The sequence below is a fragment of the Anastrepha obliqua genome, chromosome 2, assembly GCF_027943255.1.
Source record: "Anastrepha obliqua isolate idAnaObli1 chromosome 2, idAnaObli1_1.0, whole genome shotgun sequence".
Taxonomy (NCBI): domain Eukaryota; kingdom Metazoa; phylum Arthropoda; class Insecta; order Diptera; family Tephritidae; genus Anastrepha; species Anastrepha obliqua.
In genome coordinates, this window is record NC_072893.1 from 60,563,366 (window position 1) to 60,581,371 (window position 18,006).

The following is an 18,006-nucleotide window of genomic DNA, read 5'->3' on the forward strand; positions in this document are numbered from 1 at the left end:
AATATTTTTTGAAAAATTCGCGATACTTTTTGAGCACACCTATAGTAGCTCGATGTTTTTCTTTTCAACTTAAAAAAGATGCCTGATGGTGACATGAGGTTAGAGGCCAGTTCATTTGGGTGCGATTGAAGTCGATTTCGATATTTTCCGGTTAATTTTTGTTTTTCCTCTTTTATGTTTAAATTCCGATGAATTTGGTGATTTCTCACGTACCACGAAGCGTTGACTAGGATGCGTAGGGTCTTGGACTAGAAACGCTGCAGGATATCCAAGTTTTAATTTGATGATGTGCTCCACAGTTGGATTCTATAAGTCCAGAATTGTTTTATCACAGATTTGCAAAAGATAAGCTTGTTTTCCATATTTCGAGTTATTAATCCTAGAGTTTGCCTTTTGGCAAGGATATGCGTTTTCATTTGATGTTCCGGAATATTTTTTTTTTTTGCGTTCAATAAAAACCATTAAACGTTTAAGAAAGACTATTTCAGTTTTTGACAGTATTGGTAAAAGGCTGATAGGGCGATAGGATTTCACTTAATCACCTGGTATTCCCGCCTTGAGCACCATTTTAATTTCTTCCAGCTGTAAAAATATCTCTTAAGTGTCCAGAAAAAAACTCTGATTTCTCGATTGGGGTGGACGGTTTTTGTACTTACTTTTTTGCTGACCTTCCACAAAGAATAGTTGGTGAGGTGTGTTGGATCCAAACCCCATAGAAACTGCCTCATTTCTCTGTCGTGTTGCTCTTCAACAAACAATTTTTATTTCTTTTGATAATTTGTTAAAACGGCTTTTATGTTAAGGAGGGCTTTTTTGTTGCCATATTTTTCTTGCCTTTCTCTTTGAGTTCGCTTCTTATGAAGATACCGCTGTTTGAGCTTCTTTGTATATGATGACTCACATGAGCAACCTCGCTTTTTAGAGCAACTTTTTTGCCAATTATCGACGTCGAAATGGTTTTAAATTAAGTCCAATTTGTACGGCTGTTGAAAAGCTGGCAGTTTTGAGACATATTTTCGAATTTCTCATTTACTGTAGTTATCACTGGCGAATGATCAGAAGAAAAATTCAGGCAGGATTTGCAAGTTATCTGCAGGTTCGATATACTTTTGATGACACAAAAATCAAGGAGTACAGGAATCTTTTTTGGGTCTGCAGGCCAGTAAGTTAGCTCTCCTGTTGAGAAAACTTTTAAGTTCAATGATGTCGTTGTGTTGTGCAATTCGCGTCCATTTCTTATCGGAAGCCGAGAAGCCCATAATGTATTTTTCGCATTATAGTATCCTCCTGCTATAAAACGTACTCCCAAGGTTTTAACAAACTTAACCTAATCCTTATTTTTAATTCTGTGTTTAGGTGGACTGTATATTGCAGAAATAAGTAATGCACCGACTGAGTCTTGAACTATGCTTGAATCTCTTCTGTGCTATAGTGTGTGGATTTGTAGTGCCAGTACTGATTTTCTTATAAGTATAGCAGAGCCTCCGTGAGCAGATCCCTCAGGGTGCATTGTGTGATAGAAACAGTAGAAGGAAGTATTGCAGAAACTCTTTTTGGTGAAGTGGCTTTTTGATACTAAGATGATGTCTGTAGCGTGTTTCTGCAGAAAATTTTTAACTCCTTTCAGTGCTGTGACAGCCCATTTGCATTCGCATAAATCAAATTAAATACATTTTGTTTTTTAAATTAACCCATCTTAAAGTATAATGAGAATAACGTTTAGAAATTACAACTAGTACAACTAAATAAAGATACTAACGAGCAATTTTTATTGAACGTATATATTATATTAAAAGAAGGAAACTAAGATGTCTTAACATTTATAAATTCATTATGAATGTATAAATATATAAGATACAGCAGCTACTGGGTGCCCATGTGGTCTAAAACTGTTTTGCGCTTGAGCCGCCGACAATGAGTGCTTGGATGGTGCAAAGCCAATACTTCAGCGTTGACATGTGGACTTAGATGTTATCTGTGAGCCATGGCATACTTTTTCGCCACGTCAAGGACGAGCAGCATACCAAGATCACAATGGAGGTCGAGATTTCTCACATAGTATGGCGATTGACGTGTTGCGCAACACTTTATTTTAGAATCGTTGGATAATAATAATGCAAGATTCACTTGAACATCCCCATAGCTGAGTGCCATACGTCCAGACCGGTTTTAGAATTTGGTTATATAGCAGTAGTTTGTTGTTCGTTGACAGAATAGAGTGTCTGCCAATAATATGAAGAAGGTTTTTTGTTTTTAATTCCAGCTCTTTTCTTGGCATGCGCCTTCCAACGCAATTTAGCATCAAGGGTTAATCCAAATTATTTTGCCTCGTTGACGTACGATATATTTACGCTGTTTATGTAGGCTGGCTTGGAAATTGTTTTTTCAGGCCGAATACAATGTGCACCGATTTTGAATTATTTAGTTTGATACGCCATTTTTTGACCCATTTTGCAATCGAATTCATCGCTGATTGTAATTTCGTCGTTGTAGTCTCAGCCGTGTCATCTCCAAAGGTTGCGGTAACGTGTTATTCGTGGACCGGCAAGTCATGCGTATAGGAGAGGCTAGGATGTTTCCTTCAGGTACCCCTGCGCTTGCTTTATGTAATGAAGTCAAGTCTGACACGAAAGTATCTGTCATCTAGATAGGAAGAAACGATTTCGCAATAATTCCTGGCCAAAATCAATTTTAGTTTGTGGAGTAAGCCCGTATGCCAAACTTTGTCAAACGCCTGCGAGACGTCAAGGATCACCGCTGCGCAAATTTTATTTTCTTCTATCGTCATGGTTCTAACAACCCTGTGAACTTGGTCGATTGTTGAGTGATTTTTGCAAAAGCCAAATTGGTGCGTTGGAATAACTCTCTTGTTTTCTATAATCGGCAAAATTCGAGTCAGTAACAGTCGTTCAAAAAGTTTGGACAGCATTGGTAGCAGAGAAATAGGTCGGTATGAGGACACATCATTTGGCGATTTTCCGGCTTTCAGAATCATAATTACTTCTGCTGACTTTCAATACATAGGAACATATTATAACAAAAAACACAAATTGATCAATTGAGGCAGACAAGTAACACAATTATTTGGCAATCTCTGAAGAATTTTTCAGTTATGAGGCCCAAACCAGGCGATTTTTTGCTCATTACTTGTTCGCCACTAACAGGCTCAATGCTGACATCACTTTCAGATATTTTTATGAGGAGCTTTTTCATGGCAGCAATACACTCGGAGGTGTTTCACCGAGATTCGAACATTCTCTCTGTGAATTCCGAATGGACATTCTGTTTCAAAGAAGTCTTAGAAAATTTTCGCGCATTTACACAATGGCTTTTTGTTTGCGGCTTTCCTTCAGTGTTGTTGACGTTTAAGCGGACAATTCTCATTGGTAAACGCGATCCCAAAGTGTACTTGAATGAAAATAGAAAAATGTCAAAAAACCCTCGATTACGCTGGCCGTGCATGTATGCCTTCCCCCTTGACTTCACTAAACCTTTTGTCACCAAGGCGAAAAGTCATCGTATAAATGGGCTCAAACTAAAATTTAAATTTTTCGCTCGCGAATAGTTGAGTATGATTTTCAATAAAATTTACTTTTTCATGTTTAAATTAGGGGTATTCATCTAAACGTCTAAATTTATGAAACGAAAACAATTTGTGTAAGCAATTCTAATAAGAATTTTGACAGCTTTTTTACGAGCTCGTAAGTTTACGAGGCATTCTTGTCATTAACGATATCTAAATTTAGCATGAAAAACAAAGGCAAACTAACTATTGAGATACTGCCAGGAACTCTTCAGAAGGTGGAAGTAAGTAAGTATTGGCACAAAAACTTCTCTAGTCGTATAGTATATAAATTTGTTCACTTTCAGATGAAGAGTAGCAGGTGCTGCAAGAAATGCCAATTGTTGGCAAAAATGCAACCATATGTCAATTGAGCTGCTTTTCTTGCTTGTAATATTATAGATGGCTGCTCATATTATAGAATGTTTGAAATCTCAATTGGATTGGACTTCAGTGAACACTTAGTAAGTAGCATTACTAGCAAAAGTGATAAAGATAATAGGTCTATGAATAAATTCGTGCGGTTTTTTTCGAAATTTGAATTTCGAATCATTCCCATGGCTTTTAAACGTTTGGAAATGGTTGATTGATCAACTCCCAAAGTTTTTGCAACCTCTTCTTGCGTTTGAGCCGGATCTTGATCGAGCAATTCCTCCAATTCGGTATCCATGAACTTTGGCGGCGCGGCCAAAATCACCACTTTTAAAGCGTGCAAACCACTTCTGGCACGTTCGCTCAGCTAGAGCATGCTCACCATAAACTTCCACCAAGATACGATGACTTTCGGCTGCTTTTTTCTTCATATTAAAGAATTCCCCGCAAAAACACATTATTTGGCACGAAATTCGACATTTTCAAGTGTGGTAAAAATATTGTTGTTTACGCTTCAAATAAAAAACTTATACTGACGTTTGTGCCTTACGACAGTAGCTCTCCAATGAATGAATTCTACGCTACTACAGGTTAATAATGGCTAATCAAAAGCCCTCGATGGCTTCACGATCTCTTGTGTAACGTTTATGCCACTCTTAAATGGCTATTTTCCTTAGAGTACCATTACGAAACATTTTCCCAACAGTTCTAAGCTTTTCGCACTTTTGAATCCATTTTTAACGCAAAACTTATTATAAATTCGTTGTTGTAGTGATTTCGAATCCATTTTTGTAACTGTAAAAAACACATGCGGTAGATTTACTCAACACGGCGTAACTTCTACAAACGTCAAGCTATGACGATAAAATTTTGGTAAAAATGTCAATCACAGATGCGGCAAACTACAAAAAAAAAAAACAGAACTGAAGTCAGTTGACTTAGTGAGTTTTCTGGCGATTGTTCCGGGCACTTTTTGATCAAGGTAGTATGTGAAAACTTCGCGCACTTGATCTTGAAATAAAGGAAAAAATAATGTGACGTGATAGTCTCAGTTTCGGGCAAAGTGTACACAGTAGAGCACAAGTGAAAATAGAACCGATTTACTTTCAAAGTCGTAACGAAGGATAAACTTAGGATCTAATAAACAAAACTCTGTCGGTCTGTTTAAATATGCTAATTTCACACTACTTATTAGTCGTACTTACTATTCCTCCATTTTAATGGCATTTCCACAGTTAACTTGAGCTGAGCTTATGGCATTGACAAAACCTATTTCTTTCATTAAAAATTTGTTGTTCCATCTTGAAATCTCTTGTACGTGTATTCAGGCTCAGCCTATGACTGGTACCTAGAGGACAACTCCATAAGTTTCCTTTGTGTTCCTATTAGGTAATGGTAATGATACAAACTGCTGTACTAATAGAAGGGCCTACATGTGTTTTCATCCATTCTAGGCCAATTCTGTCTAGTTATCCCACAAGAATTTTCTTAAAATGTGAAAAGGATGTCCGCATACAGGACAGACTAAACTGTTTTTAGATCAGTTCCCTCGTAGCCAGCTCATCTGCGATGCGATTTCCAGAAATGCCTCTGTGCCCAGAAACCCAAACAGCATTCGTTGTGCACCTCTTATCAAGCTCATTCACGACAGTTATTTATTAAATTGCTACTTTAGAGGAAATATTACATCGTAGCAAAGCACATTAATCTTTTTTTTGTTTTTTTGTTTTGGTGCCCATTAGATAAAAATCTTTAAACAAAAATTGACAGTTTAGAAAAAAGTTTCAAACAAAGATTCCAAAGAAAGTTTGACAATTTAGAGATCAAATAATTAGAAAAAATTCAAATCAGATGTTCTACTGTTACTACCTGTAAAATGTACCACCTCGTAAATGGAAAAACTGTTACATGAAAAACCTATGACACAAAGCCTTTAAAGAACACAGGGGGTAATTGTGCTCAATAGTTCCTCTAGTTCCAGTTCCAGCTAAATGAGAGAATACAAGACCATGGATAACCAGAGGGAAAATAAAAGATTTTTAGTAGTGTGCTGCTTAGTAGACTGTTATTCGGCTCTCAGCGAATTTCACAAAATCAACTGCGTTGGTGATGTATGAAACAAATCAACCAATGAGACTTCGCTTCCGTCTGAATAACGACTGACTGGACAAGTGTGTGAATATGTGTGAAATGATTGTACAAATTTCGGCTGACGATTAGATTGTACGAGTGATATACGACAACAAAATAATGCAGTATTCGCTCATGGTGCTTCTTTGCTATCTCAACAACGAGTGGACGAGTGTATGAATGCATGTGAAATGCTCGTGCAGAAATCGACTGCCGAATCCCCAAGTGACGTGGCAGACAAAGTTCTCCTCACAATTTTCTTTTTCACCATAGTTAAAAAGCAAACCTGGAAAATCTATCATCCTTGATGAAGAACTAGGTGCGAAACTCCCTCTTTTTGTGTGAGAGCACGCCCAAGGGGCTCTGTGACTAGTTGTAAGCACTACAAATCCCTGCGCATCTGAAAAGGCAAGCTTCCAGAAATAATACTCCAAATATAATTGACGAAACAGCTGGTGTTGTAGATGGCGAAACTTGATGTGAAAATATCTTGGGTGTGTTCGAGCCGTAATATTTGTGGCAACGTTACTTTTTATGAGAGAGCATCATATTCCGTCTCATAGTTCAATAATGTCAACGTCATGCATTCTGTCAGGAAAATGTTGACAATCTAATGGTCATCACTAGCTAATCAAGCGCAGTACAAAATTTTTCACTGCAGAGTAGAACTGGAAGAGGGAAAGTTAGATTTTATTTAATAAATACTACTTTGAAGTTTAATGTTGTTCAATCATAGTTTTTAGGGTAAAATTCAGTTTAAATGAGACGTAATTATTGGTTCATATTACCATATTTTCAAACAACACGTTCGGCGAGAAATATTAGGTTGGGGATTAAGTTCAGACCCTTTTTATATTTTCTTCTATTTTACGATTTGTTTACTGTTTGACAAAGGGTAAGTATTCATTCGATAGAACTCGTTGTACTCTACAAAGCTATGTTAATTGTATTTTTGAGTTATTTAATTTTTTATTAGTTTTGAGGCTTAACAATGGAATACCCAGGAGGAAAAAATCAGCATTATCGACATCTGTTCTTCTTTGCTTTTCATCGAGATCAAAAAGCTGCTGAAGCAACCCAAGACATTTGCGACATGAATAAAGAAGACGTCATAGGCGAGTCTACAGCTCGGATATGGTTTGCAAAGCTCAAAAATGGCCACTTTGATGTCGATGACACGTTCCGTAGCGGAAGATCTTCTGAATTCCATGAAGAATGTCTCGAATCACTTTTGAAGGAGATCGCTCGCCAAAGCAGTCGGGAATTGGTGGAAAAAATGAACTGCGATTATAAAACGATTCTCAATCCCCTTCAAAAATGGGATTTACCGAAAATTTGGGAGCCTGGGTGCCTCACGAGCTCGACGATAAAAACAAAGCCTTTAAATTGCTTCTCAGCATCTCGCCAGCCATCGAGCGGCACGCGGTCATAAACATAGCTTTTTGTACCGAATCGTTACGGGAGATAAGAAACGGTGCCTGTACATCAATATGAAGTAAAGAAAGAAGTGGGTGACTTCAGGAATACGCCAAAGCCGAGAGTCAAGCCGAATCCTCATCCAAAGGTCATGAAATGTGTTTGGCGGGGCTGCGAGGGCATGGTGCACAGGGAAACGCTCGAAAAGAATGACTCGGTCAACAATGAGCTCTACGTTGCCCAGCTACACCGCGTGAATAAGGCTATTGAACTAAAAAAACCTTATCGGCATGGTCAAACCATACCGACTACGCTAGGCCCCATGTTGCACAAGTCGTCAAAGCCGCACCCCGAAAGCTGGAATGGGAGGTTCTTCAGCATCCTCCGGACCTTACACCGACAGATTGCCATTTTTCCGCTCCCTGTCAATATATAATTGATTAACTTATTGATATAATTATTGTTTTTGCTTAAATAAAAGTCTTCGGTAAAAACGCAACGAATTTATTAACCAACCTAATACAATTTCAGCTACATATTTTACGATACGGCATCCTTTTTTTTTGAAATTCTTCAAAACTAACTCACGCTCGCTGAAGTGTGAGTGACGGCATATTTGCATATAACTATTTCTGAAATTGACAAGGCTGCGTAGCTTGACAAACTGTAGGTCCCTCCATTTGTGGAACAACATCAAAACGCACACCACAAATAGGGGGAGGAGCTCGGCCAAACACCCAAAATGGGTGTAGATTGATTAAATATATATAATATATATATAAAAATATCTGCCGTTCGGAGTCGCCATATATACACATATAATTGTCGCCTACATGTGGTGTGCGTTTTGGTGTTGTTCCACAAATGGAGGGACCACAGTTTTAAGGCGACTCCGAACGGCAGATATTTATATATATGTATATATATATATATTCGGCCACAGCTTTGCCAGAAGCTTGTTCTCGGTATGTTCAAATTTATATCTGGCAGCTTATATTCTTCTGTCTTTTTCTAACATACTGTTAAGGTTTTTCGTAAGCCTTTACTATAAGCGACACAATTATTTTGTAGTTCAAAGATACAGTAATATTTTTTTTATGAAAAGAAAGTTGGATGTTTGACGCATATAATGAATAATCCTTGAATTTGTTTCTAAGTATATGAGAAATTAGTCAAAAATTCAAACATTGTTTGTTTTTTAATAAATTTTGCATAAAAATTTGTTTACAAATAACTCCTCGAAAAACTAAAATTAATGAAAGCGCTTTAGTGACAATATTGCACACCATTCTAACCTTCAAAAGCGGCCAATGTTTTTTAAAAAAATCGAAAAAAGTCAACTTTGGGGGACCACTTAGGAAATCTTGGCTCATATATGTTTAAGTACTTCAATAAGTACTGCTCGCAGGAAAGAAAAAGGAATGTTCAAACTAAATTTCAGTTTTCAGGAATACAACTATGTAAACCCCAACCCCAGCATAACCACAGCATTACTTACTTTTCGTCTTCCATTTCGATTGGGTAGTGAAGTTTTCCGTTGCGTTTGTTTTGCAACAGATTATCCAATTTTCGCTTCTAAGTAATACGCGAATTAAGCCATAACCTTCACCGTAGTATTAACCATAACGAAATTTATGTCATCAATTATTGCTGCAATAGCCATAAGCAGCTAATATATACTTAAATGATCACTTATTTGTGCATTTCGAAGTACAGAAACTAAAGTTGTTATATTTTCTTTAGTTTCTGCACTTCGAAATGCACAAATAAGTGAAAGTGTATGTAAATACCAGCTGCTTATGGCTATGTCACCAATAATTGATGACATATGTAGATATCGTTATGATTAATACTACGGTTAAGGTTAAGACGTTATGGTGTGGCACCTGTACTTTGAGCTTTAAGTATCCAATTGTGGTTAGTACAATAATACCACACAGGTTCTAATTTGCTGTTTGTTGTAGTAGCCTTACTTCCTGAAATACTTCACGGGCAGGCATGCATTAAATCTAACTACGTTGCAATTACCAAAAAGTTTGCCTTCTTTCTTGACGGAAGATCCAGTAGAGTCTCAAAGGTCTTGGTGGGCGTAGAGAGCAGCGTTCATGAGATCAGCCAAGATGCTGCCTTTTGTACCCTTTCCAGTTTGCACTTGGATATCATCTTTTCTAACAGTGGCCCTCTAGAAGACGGTAGGTCTCACAACCACAGTGTACAATCAGTGTACTAAGAGTGGTTTTAAGACCCAATCATTTAAACGTAGCCGTTTTGCATGCACACTAGGGGTTGGGGATAGTCCGAATTTTCAATAAATTGGATTTTTTTTTGCATTTTCTTAAAGTATAATATCTTAAAAATATTGTGTGAACCAATACTTTTCGAGTTATTCAACAATTAACAAAGGGCGCTCGGAAGCGTTCGAGAGCAAGTAGCAAAACTTTAAATGCGTTTTTCTCAACATCTTCACTGTAACATAAAAGCCGCTTGGTATGGATTTGAATAAAATTTATACAGGATTATCAATAATTTTTTTTTTCAAAGTTTCGATTTTATTTAAACAATTAATTGTCGGTTTTTTTCTCGAAAATCTGAAAAATATTTCCTGAGGTCGCCATATTGATAATTTAAAAACCCTCGATCGGGCACAAGATTATCTATTAATAAAACTAATTTATCTTGTCCGATTGATTTAAGATGAATCTCCAAGGACTTGTGATGAAAACGGGCTCCATACAAGCAACGATAACTTTAACCATTCATATTTTTTTTTTTTTTTTTTTTTTTTTTTTGAAATTTCGCTAAAGTCAAATCGAAATATGATGTATTAATGATATGTTTTTATTGTTTTTAAATAAAGCAATTGACTAGCAAAAAAAAAATTATTGAGAATCATCATTTTTTCGGCCCTCTGACTACACCTAACCCCATAAGGCAATGAACGCTTTTCTGGAGTTTAAATCTAGGTACTTTATCTCGGTAGCAAGTGCAAGTCCCTTTTGCGAAGGGATCTTGAAAGCGGGTATTTTATATATGTTTGTAAATAACGCCATTTCGGCGTTTGTTGGATTAACATTCAGAACATTCTAGCTGGGCCAGATATATACAATAAAGAGACCGTTTTGTAGTAGCTCGCCCTGCTGTTTCACCAAGTGTTTTTATCCAGGCCATACAATAGTAGGCCCACAAATATTTAGGTTTAATTGGAATGATATGAGAATTAAAAATATTTTTATTTTTTAATTTGCAAAGAAATGATATCGTCAATCTCAATATACAGTTTATTTTAAATCAATATAATTCCAGTCCCACCCACTTTCGTACCCAAAACAGAACAAAAACAAGAATGAACGGAATTCTCAATTGTTTGTCTCTTAAATGTGATTATTTTAAGCTCCGAAATGTATGTATAGCTGTTGGGATTGTTTTAATATACAAAAGTATATTTTTCTTGACTTTAATAGATGTTATAAGTGTACTTCATTTAGATATCATCTGAACATTCTAGAATCCTTACAAATTATTATATAATGTCCTCTCTTCTCTTTTTCAATCATTGTAACATACACTAAGTTTATATAATAATTATATAAAACGTATTTAGAAATTAAATAAAGAGTTATGAAATCATTATAAATAATCTCAAAATAAATATTAAATTAATATAACAAAAGTTAAAAAAAAAAATAAATATATAATATTATTCGCCCCAGATATGTATTAGTGAACCGAATAATTGTATTCTGGCCTATAGAACTAACAATATTATTCATTTTTCTTTCATTATTTTATTTTTCTTCCAATCGTCTACTTAATTCGCATTGACCTTTTGTTTACAGTCCAAGCTTTACGCATATTTTATTCGGTCTAAAAATTATATTCAGGGAATATAATCGCGATTAAAAATTTCAAGATCTCAAAATACAGGATGACAATGGCAAGCAGTTTTGGGCGAGTGTACGTATACATGCGTTTGATTTTGCGGAGTTATCATAGTGCCCTTATTACCCCAGATATGTTTACATGTACTCCGATATGCGCAACAAATGTTTGCATTATTGAATTGATCTATGAAAACCGATGTGATGGTTATTAGTAATGATAGTTTAAAGAATTTATGTCAGAATTTTTATACTCCAGAAATGTATCGAAATTTTATGAATTTAAATATTCGAAAAACACTGCAGGAACCCTCTGCTAGTTTCATCGTTTTCATGGCATCGTAGTTTTTCAAATGGTATCTATATCAATTCAATGTATTCCTATTGTGAATTATTGACTTTATTCGATGTTTCCGTTATTGTTTACAATGCTCCTTTTACAAGTCAGTCTCGCCATAGAGAGCGGTGCTGAAGGACATGTAATCAAGAGCTCCAGGCACTCCGTTAGGACCTTTGTATGGTGGCATTCTCTGGATGCAGTATTCCGCTTGATCTGGAGGAAGTTCTCGTCGGAGCTCATCCGGCAATATATATGGCTATATGGTAATATTAAAAATAAACCAGTTCAATAAATGTATTGAATATAGTATAATAAAGCAGGTCTCCCTTACCTTATCGGCTGCGAGAATTCTGAACGAATCAATCACTTGTTCGGCGGTATCAGTATCGGTGCTTTCGCGAGTCATGAAATCAAGGAAGGCATCGAAATGCACATAACCAGTTGAGTTGGGGTCGACAACAGCTAAAATTCTTTGGAAGTCCATCTCCCCTTGTCTGTCTTTTCCGATTGAATAACCCAAAGAGACAAGACACGACTTAAATTCTTCAGGAGTTAATCGTCCCGTACGATTCTTATCGAAGTGATTGAAACTGGACCGGAACTCATTCAATTGTTCTTGGCTAATTCCCTTAGAGTCACGTGTTAGAATTTGATTTTCAACCTCATTAATATTACGATTGATGGAAGTCAACAGTTGTTCCCAGCCAACGCGTAATGTTTCCATTGTGTAATTTGTGTAACGATTTTCGAAAATCATAGATTCTTGCACGGCCTGGTGAATCTTCTCTAATTCTTCAATGTTAGGCTTGTAAGCATATACCGCCTGTTCGTACTCTTTGAGGCGATGTAATTGATCTTCAAGCGAACCTTGTAGACCCATTCCAATGGCAGTAACAGCATCCATCTGTCGCTCAATCCATGGTCCCACAATATTGGCCTTTTCAGCGAACTGCCTGCGCAACATTTCATTATTTTGTTGTTTACGTAGCTCATTTGCAAGCGTTTGATCACGTTGTGGCACCAATTGACGAACGTCACTCCATTTCCTCGTCATATCATTGGCAGTGAGTGTTGTGTATGGATTTTCCAAACCACCAGGGATTTGGTGTTGCTTAACAATCGACTCTACCTCACGTACTAAATTGACAATCAAGTTGAATTCCTTATCAGCCTCACCCAATGTGGCCTTAAATTGATCATGAGCCTGTATGAGACCTTGTATCTCCTCCATTGTATGCACAATGAACATGTCAACTAAATCTTCGCGAGTGCCATCCAACCAATTGTTGAATGGAGCAGCCCTCTTAGCGAACTCCAGATGCAATATATCGATTTTCTCTAAAATACGTTCAGCCTCGTCCAAGGCTGTTCGACGACGCTGAGTGAGCGCACCCAAGCGATCCCATTGATCACAGATACGTTGACAGCGAGAATTAACCGATATGCAATCGTGATATTCGAGAGTGCTGTAAAAAAAGGAAAGTCAGTCAGTAAAATATGTGTATTTAATATTATTTTATATGCCATATATGTACATATGTATGAAAGTTAAAATGCAGTTTAAAAGAAAGAATTACACTATTCGACAAAATCAAACTTTTTTCCAAAGTAAAAATGTTCCGCCAATGGATTCCGGTAAATAAAAAATATACCCGTATAAGCGAAGATTTTTGGACCGTTTTTTGCACGTTAGCGACGGCGAGTATTGTGGGCGATGGCACAATAATCTGTATGACATAGACATAGTGCTGCGAATAAAGATCCAGCGGCCTCGTTGGCTGTGTCATGTCGTCCGAATGGATACAAACGCTCCGGCTTTGAAAGTATTCGATGCGACACCAAGAAGTGGTAGCAGAGGAAGAGGAAGGTCTCCTCTGCGTTGGAAAGATCAGGTGGAGAAGGACTTGGCTTCACTCGGTGTTTCCAACTGGCGCCGGTTAGCTCGAGAAAGAAACAACTGGCGCGCTTTGTTAAGCTCGGCCAAAATCGCATAAGCGGTTATCGCGCCAATCAAGAAGAAGAAGATACGCGATTTAAAAGCTAGCATCTGATTTTATTTTAGGAGAACGGGTCAGAGTTCACTTCATTTCGCATATTCTTATGGTAAATCGGCATAGGAAACTATAGGATTCTTATATTTCAGACAGATGACGTGTTCAGCAGTTCTATGTAAAAAACATTTTTTTTTTGTTTTTGAAGATTTTAACCCTCTAGCTCCTCAATATGTAGGCCTTTTTTTATCTCTCTTGTAGCAAAAGGCAAAAAAGACTCATAACGGAGGGATATAATGGGTTAATATGTGTGGCGAAAATATTTGCCATTTGGCCTTTAACACACCAACTTGGACCTCTAGGAATTGATAGAATTGATAATTTCGTTAGTTTATATTGAAAAATTTGTTTTGGTTTAATAACAGTACATACATATGTTTATATAAGTTACCGTATCTCTGCATCCTTAAAAACATAAACATTCAATTTTTATATTTTTCCCCCTACCAGTATCCATTGTCGAAACCTTGCTATTTTCTTTTTTTCCGTCTTACAGTGTTAGATGTTTAAGCAAAAATATTAAAATTCTGGTTAATTGTATTTTAAATACGCAATTAAATTTTTAAACGTATTTTACTCGAAAAACAGAACGTTGTGATTTTGGACACATTACAAGAATAACGGACCAGGCCAATAAGTACGATGCCGCTTTCGATTCAGCACTGCTCTGCTCGCCAAGCGAAAAATTTGTGTGTGAAAGCAACAACAGCTTAGCAATGATCAAGCGACTTTGTTTATTGCCGCTTAACTCACAAGCGACATGCTACGGCTAAGGCGAATCTATTCAAGGTACAACATTATTCGAGCAACAACATTTTTTCCATTTTTTAAATTGGAACTGCCAAGGAAAAGAGAATTGAATGAATGAAAAATAAATAAAATTAGTTTGTCGCGCATTCTAAAATATAACAACAACTTTCCATCAAGCCGTTTTACTGACATTCCTAAATTAAAAGCGAGTTGAAGAACACCTATTCTTTTCACACCACCTTCTATGGATAAATTAAGGATATATCTCTATTATATTTGGGATAGGCCGGATGCTTTGAAAAGAAACAGAAGGACGCTTGCTTTGACTGCCTCACAGGACGCTTTGAAAAGCACTACTGTTTGTCAAAACGAAAATTATGCAGTAATGCTAAATCATGGTGGTTAGTGAATCGAAAGCAGCTAATATATCAACTCTTAAGCCGCATAAAGAAAATAGTATCTTTAGCCATATGTGTCTGGCTGTGTGGCTGTGTGGCTGTGCATATACATATTAGCTCATATCTCAATTTTAAAAATATGGCGATGGAATTTTGCGACGCACTTCTTTATCGGCTGAACTCGAACCATAAATACGTTCCTAAAACTATTCCCACGACAGTCGGTTCTAGGTCTATAGCAACCACCCATTTTTGAAAAACCACTAACGTAAGAGTGCGAGGTGTACATGGACGACACGAAAATGTCGATATCTGAACTAAAATTCAAGATTCGACATATGTGTCATTGATGAAATTGCGAAAATATAATTGATAACGAGAATGTTTTTTGGGATATTATGGACTATGCATGCCTACGCTCTTTATTACCATCAAAACAGGAAAACAACCCCATCGAAGGCTTACTTAGTTCAACAACTTTTTCAAGTAACTTTATCTCGATATATGTATATAAAGGGTCTTTCAAAAGTAACGGCTATATGTGAATAATTCCTACACGGTACAATTTTTATGCCATCTTTGGCATATGTGAAGTAGACAGATGTACTGACAGATGTTTAACCAACAACGAGAATTGAAGTCAACATCATTTTCAGCGCTGAAATATCTTGAATTCGTTTTTTGGACATATTGCTTGTTATTCACGCAAAATCATCAAGCTCTTTTCGCAAATGGGGAGAGGAAAACCCCCGAGTAATTTCATTGCATCCGAGAAAAATCATTGCATCCACTAAAATGTACTGTTGGGTGTGGTTTTATGGCTGGTAGAATAATGAGTCCGATTTTTTCGAAAATGAAAATAAAAAAGCTCACTATACTTACTGTATATAGAAGGTTTTTTATGGCCTGAGCTTGAAGGAATAGACATAGAAGATCTTAATTTACAACAGGATGGAGCCATAAGTCACACAACACCGCAAAATATTGCATTATTGTGATCTGAGTTTTCGGCCGATTAACTTCACGTAATCGTGACATAAACTGGCCACCCAGATCATGCGGTCCAACTCCACTAGACTACTTTTTGTGAGGTTTTATGAAAAGTAAAGTCTATGTGAATAAGCCAACAAAGATTCCAGAGCTGAAATGCAACATTCGGATAAAGATTGCTGAACTCAATGTTTACACAGAGAAAATGTTAAATAGATTACACTCAATTCAGAGATATTTATGTTGATCATACACACACAAACTAATGTCGATATGTATAATTCGTGGGCAGTCCCGCTATTCATTTAGGGTGTGCAAAGTAGTGTTTTTTTAGCTGCATGAGATTATATTAATTAAATCTTTGAAAACTTACTTCAACTCCTGAGCAATTGCAGCGATTTGTTCGACGCGATCTTGGTGAGCGGCTAAATCAGACTCAAAAGCTTCGTGCTTCTTCTTGAGAGCTTTCAATTCGTTCAATTTGCATTGACGGAAGTCTTGAGATTGCAACATCTCTTCCTTGCCGCGTGTCCAATCCTCATGAGCATCAGCCTTTGAAAATGAAAAACATATTTATTAAGAAAAATTTTTTTATAATTGTTTGAAAACCCATTAGGTTTACCTTGTGCTTGAATTTTTGCGCCAAATGTTCCAGGCGTTCCAAGCGCATCGTTTCAGCTAGAAGCCATTCTTCGAATGCCTTCTCCGCTAATTCCAAACCTTTCCAAGCATTTGAAATGTCACCGACAGTCTTGCCCTCGGTTGGCAGATATGCCGGACGGTTGGATAAGCGGAGTTTCGTTTGCAAGGTATTGAAGTTAGTTTCGAGTTTTGCTTTTTGCTCAACACGTGGCGGCTTGTGCCCTCGACGATAGGTTCGGTATTCCTCCAACTTCTTTTGTACACCGGCCAATGAATTGTCTGCCTGGCGGGAGTTTAACCATGGCATTGTGCGGCGTATCCATTCCAAAAGCTACCGGAATAAAAATTATTATTTAAAAAGACGCAAAGATTTCTAATAAAAATTACTCACATCGCTTGCAAGACGTTCATACTCCTCCATAAGGCGCTCATTTTCCTGGTTCACCTTAAGCACTTTGCAAATGCGGTTAGCGGCTGTCTCCGCCTGACAATAAATAAAATATTTAACAATTAACAATTTTTTTAAATCAAGTAAACATTTCGTATTAGAATGAACGCTTTATAACATAATTTTGAAGAAAATTTAGTAGTAGCAAAACAAAGCGATTAAGAAAGGAATTGTAATGTAATGACTTACATACAAATACCACTATTAGCTTCACAAGTATGCAAATACAAATACTTTTATGTGGATAACACCATTCCATTGAAACTTTTTTTTTTAATTCATTGAAAGTTTTTTTTTTTGTGTTAATGAAAAAAGAAAATTTTATTATTTAAAGTGTCTGAGTTTATATGCGCATAGAATTGATTTTTATTGTTTTAAAGTGTTATCCACATAGAAATAGGAATAGTGGCTAACATTTTGTGATGAACACCGACCTTTTGAGCGCCACTAAAGCAATGATAGTACGATGACACGTACGTCATGACTGCTCGTTCATCTGGCAGCGCAGTATTCTGCAAGTCTGTTAGGATGTAAGTAAAGAGAAAGCAACAAACAAAACACAAGTTAGTATTTTTAAAAAAATCAAGCAGCCTTGGATTTTTTTAATAAAATCTATTATCAAAGTTGTAAATGAAAATCATCAAAGCAGTACTTCGTATTTGATAATCCTGAAAGCTTAGTAAAAACAACGCAAAAACCTCATGCAGCAGATTGTTAAAAAAAATGTGTGCGCACGTGCCAAAAAATTCAAGAAGAAACGTTCAGGCAACAGGTAAAAGGGATGAAGCGATGATCGATGGTTTCGGATCAAGACCGTAACTATACATACAAACTTTCGAAAATCATTGTAAATTTGCCTCAGCTGTGTACACAGATATGTACTTATGTATGTATGTATGTACTTGGACGAGAACAATTCTTGATAGTAAATACATTTTTTTCTGTTCATATTAACATTAAGCATATATAGTATGTAAGGTGCATTCCCGGGCCCCGAAGCAGATGAAGTTGTTCGATCAAAAATAGAGA

General features: G+C 36.7%; 1 protein-coding gene across 7 annotated transcripts in view; it reads right to left on the minus strand.

Moving 5' to 3' along the window:
* Positions 1–10,824: 10,824 nt before the first annotated feature.
* LOC129239122 (alpha-actinin, sarcomeric) overlaps positions 10,825–18,006 on the minus strand; it is a 37,914-nt gene continuing 30,732 nt past the window's right edge. For 6 of the 7 annotated variants that reach the window (XM_054874430.1, XM_054874432.1, XM_054874433.1 and 3 more), the window contains exons 6-10: positions 16,921–17,013; positions 16,510–16,860; positions 16,261–16,439; positions 12,030–13,164; positions 10,825–11,954 (exon numbers count right to left, since the gene is read on the minus strand). In XM_054874430.1, the coding sequence (XP_054730405.1) occupies positions 11,796–11,954; positions 12,030–13,164; positions 16,261–16,439; positions 16,510–16,860; positions 16,921–17,013 (1,917 nt within the window). In that variant the 3' untranslated portion in view covers positions 10,825–11,795. Of the gene's footprint in view, positions 11,955–12,029; positions 13,165–16,260; positions 16,440–16,509; positions 16,861–16,920; positions 17,014–17,411; positions 17,498–18,006 lie in introns of all 7 variants that reach the window. The other variant, XM_054874434.1, reaches the window with a different exon arrangement.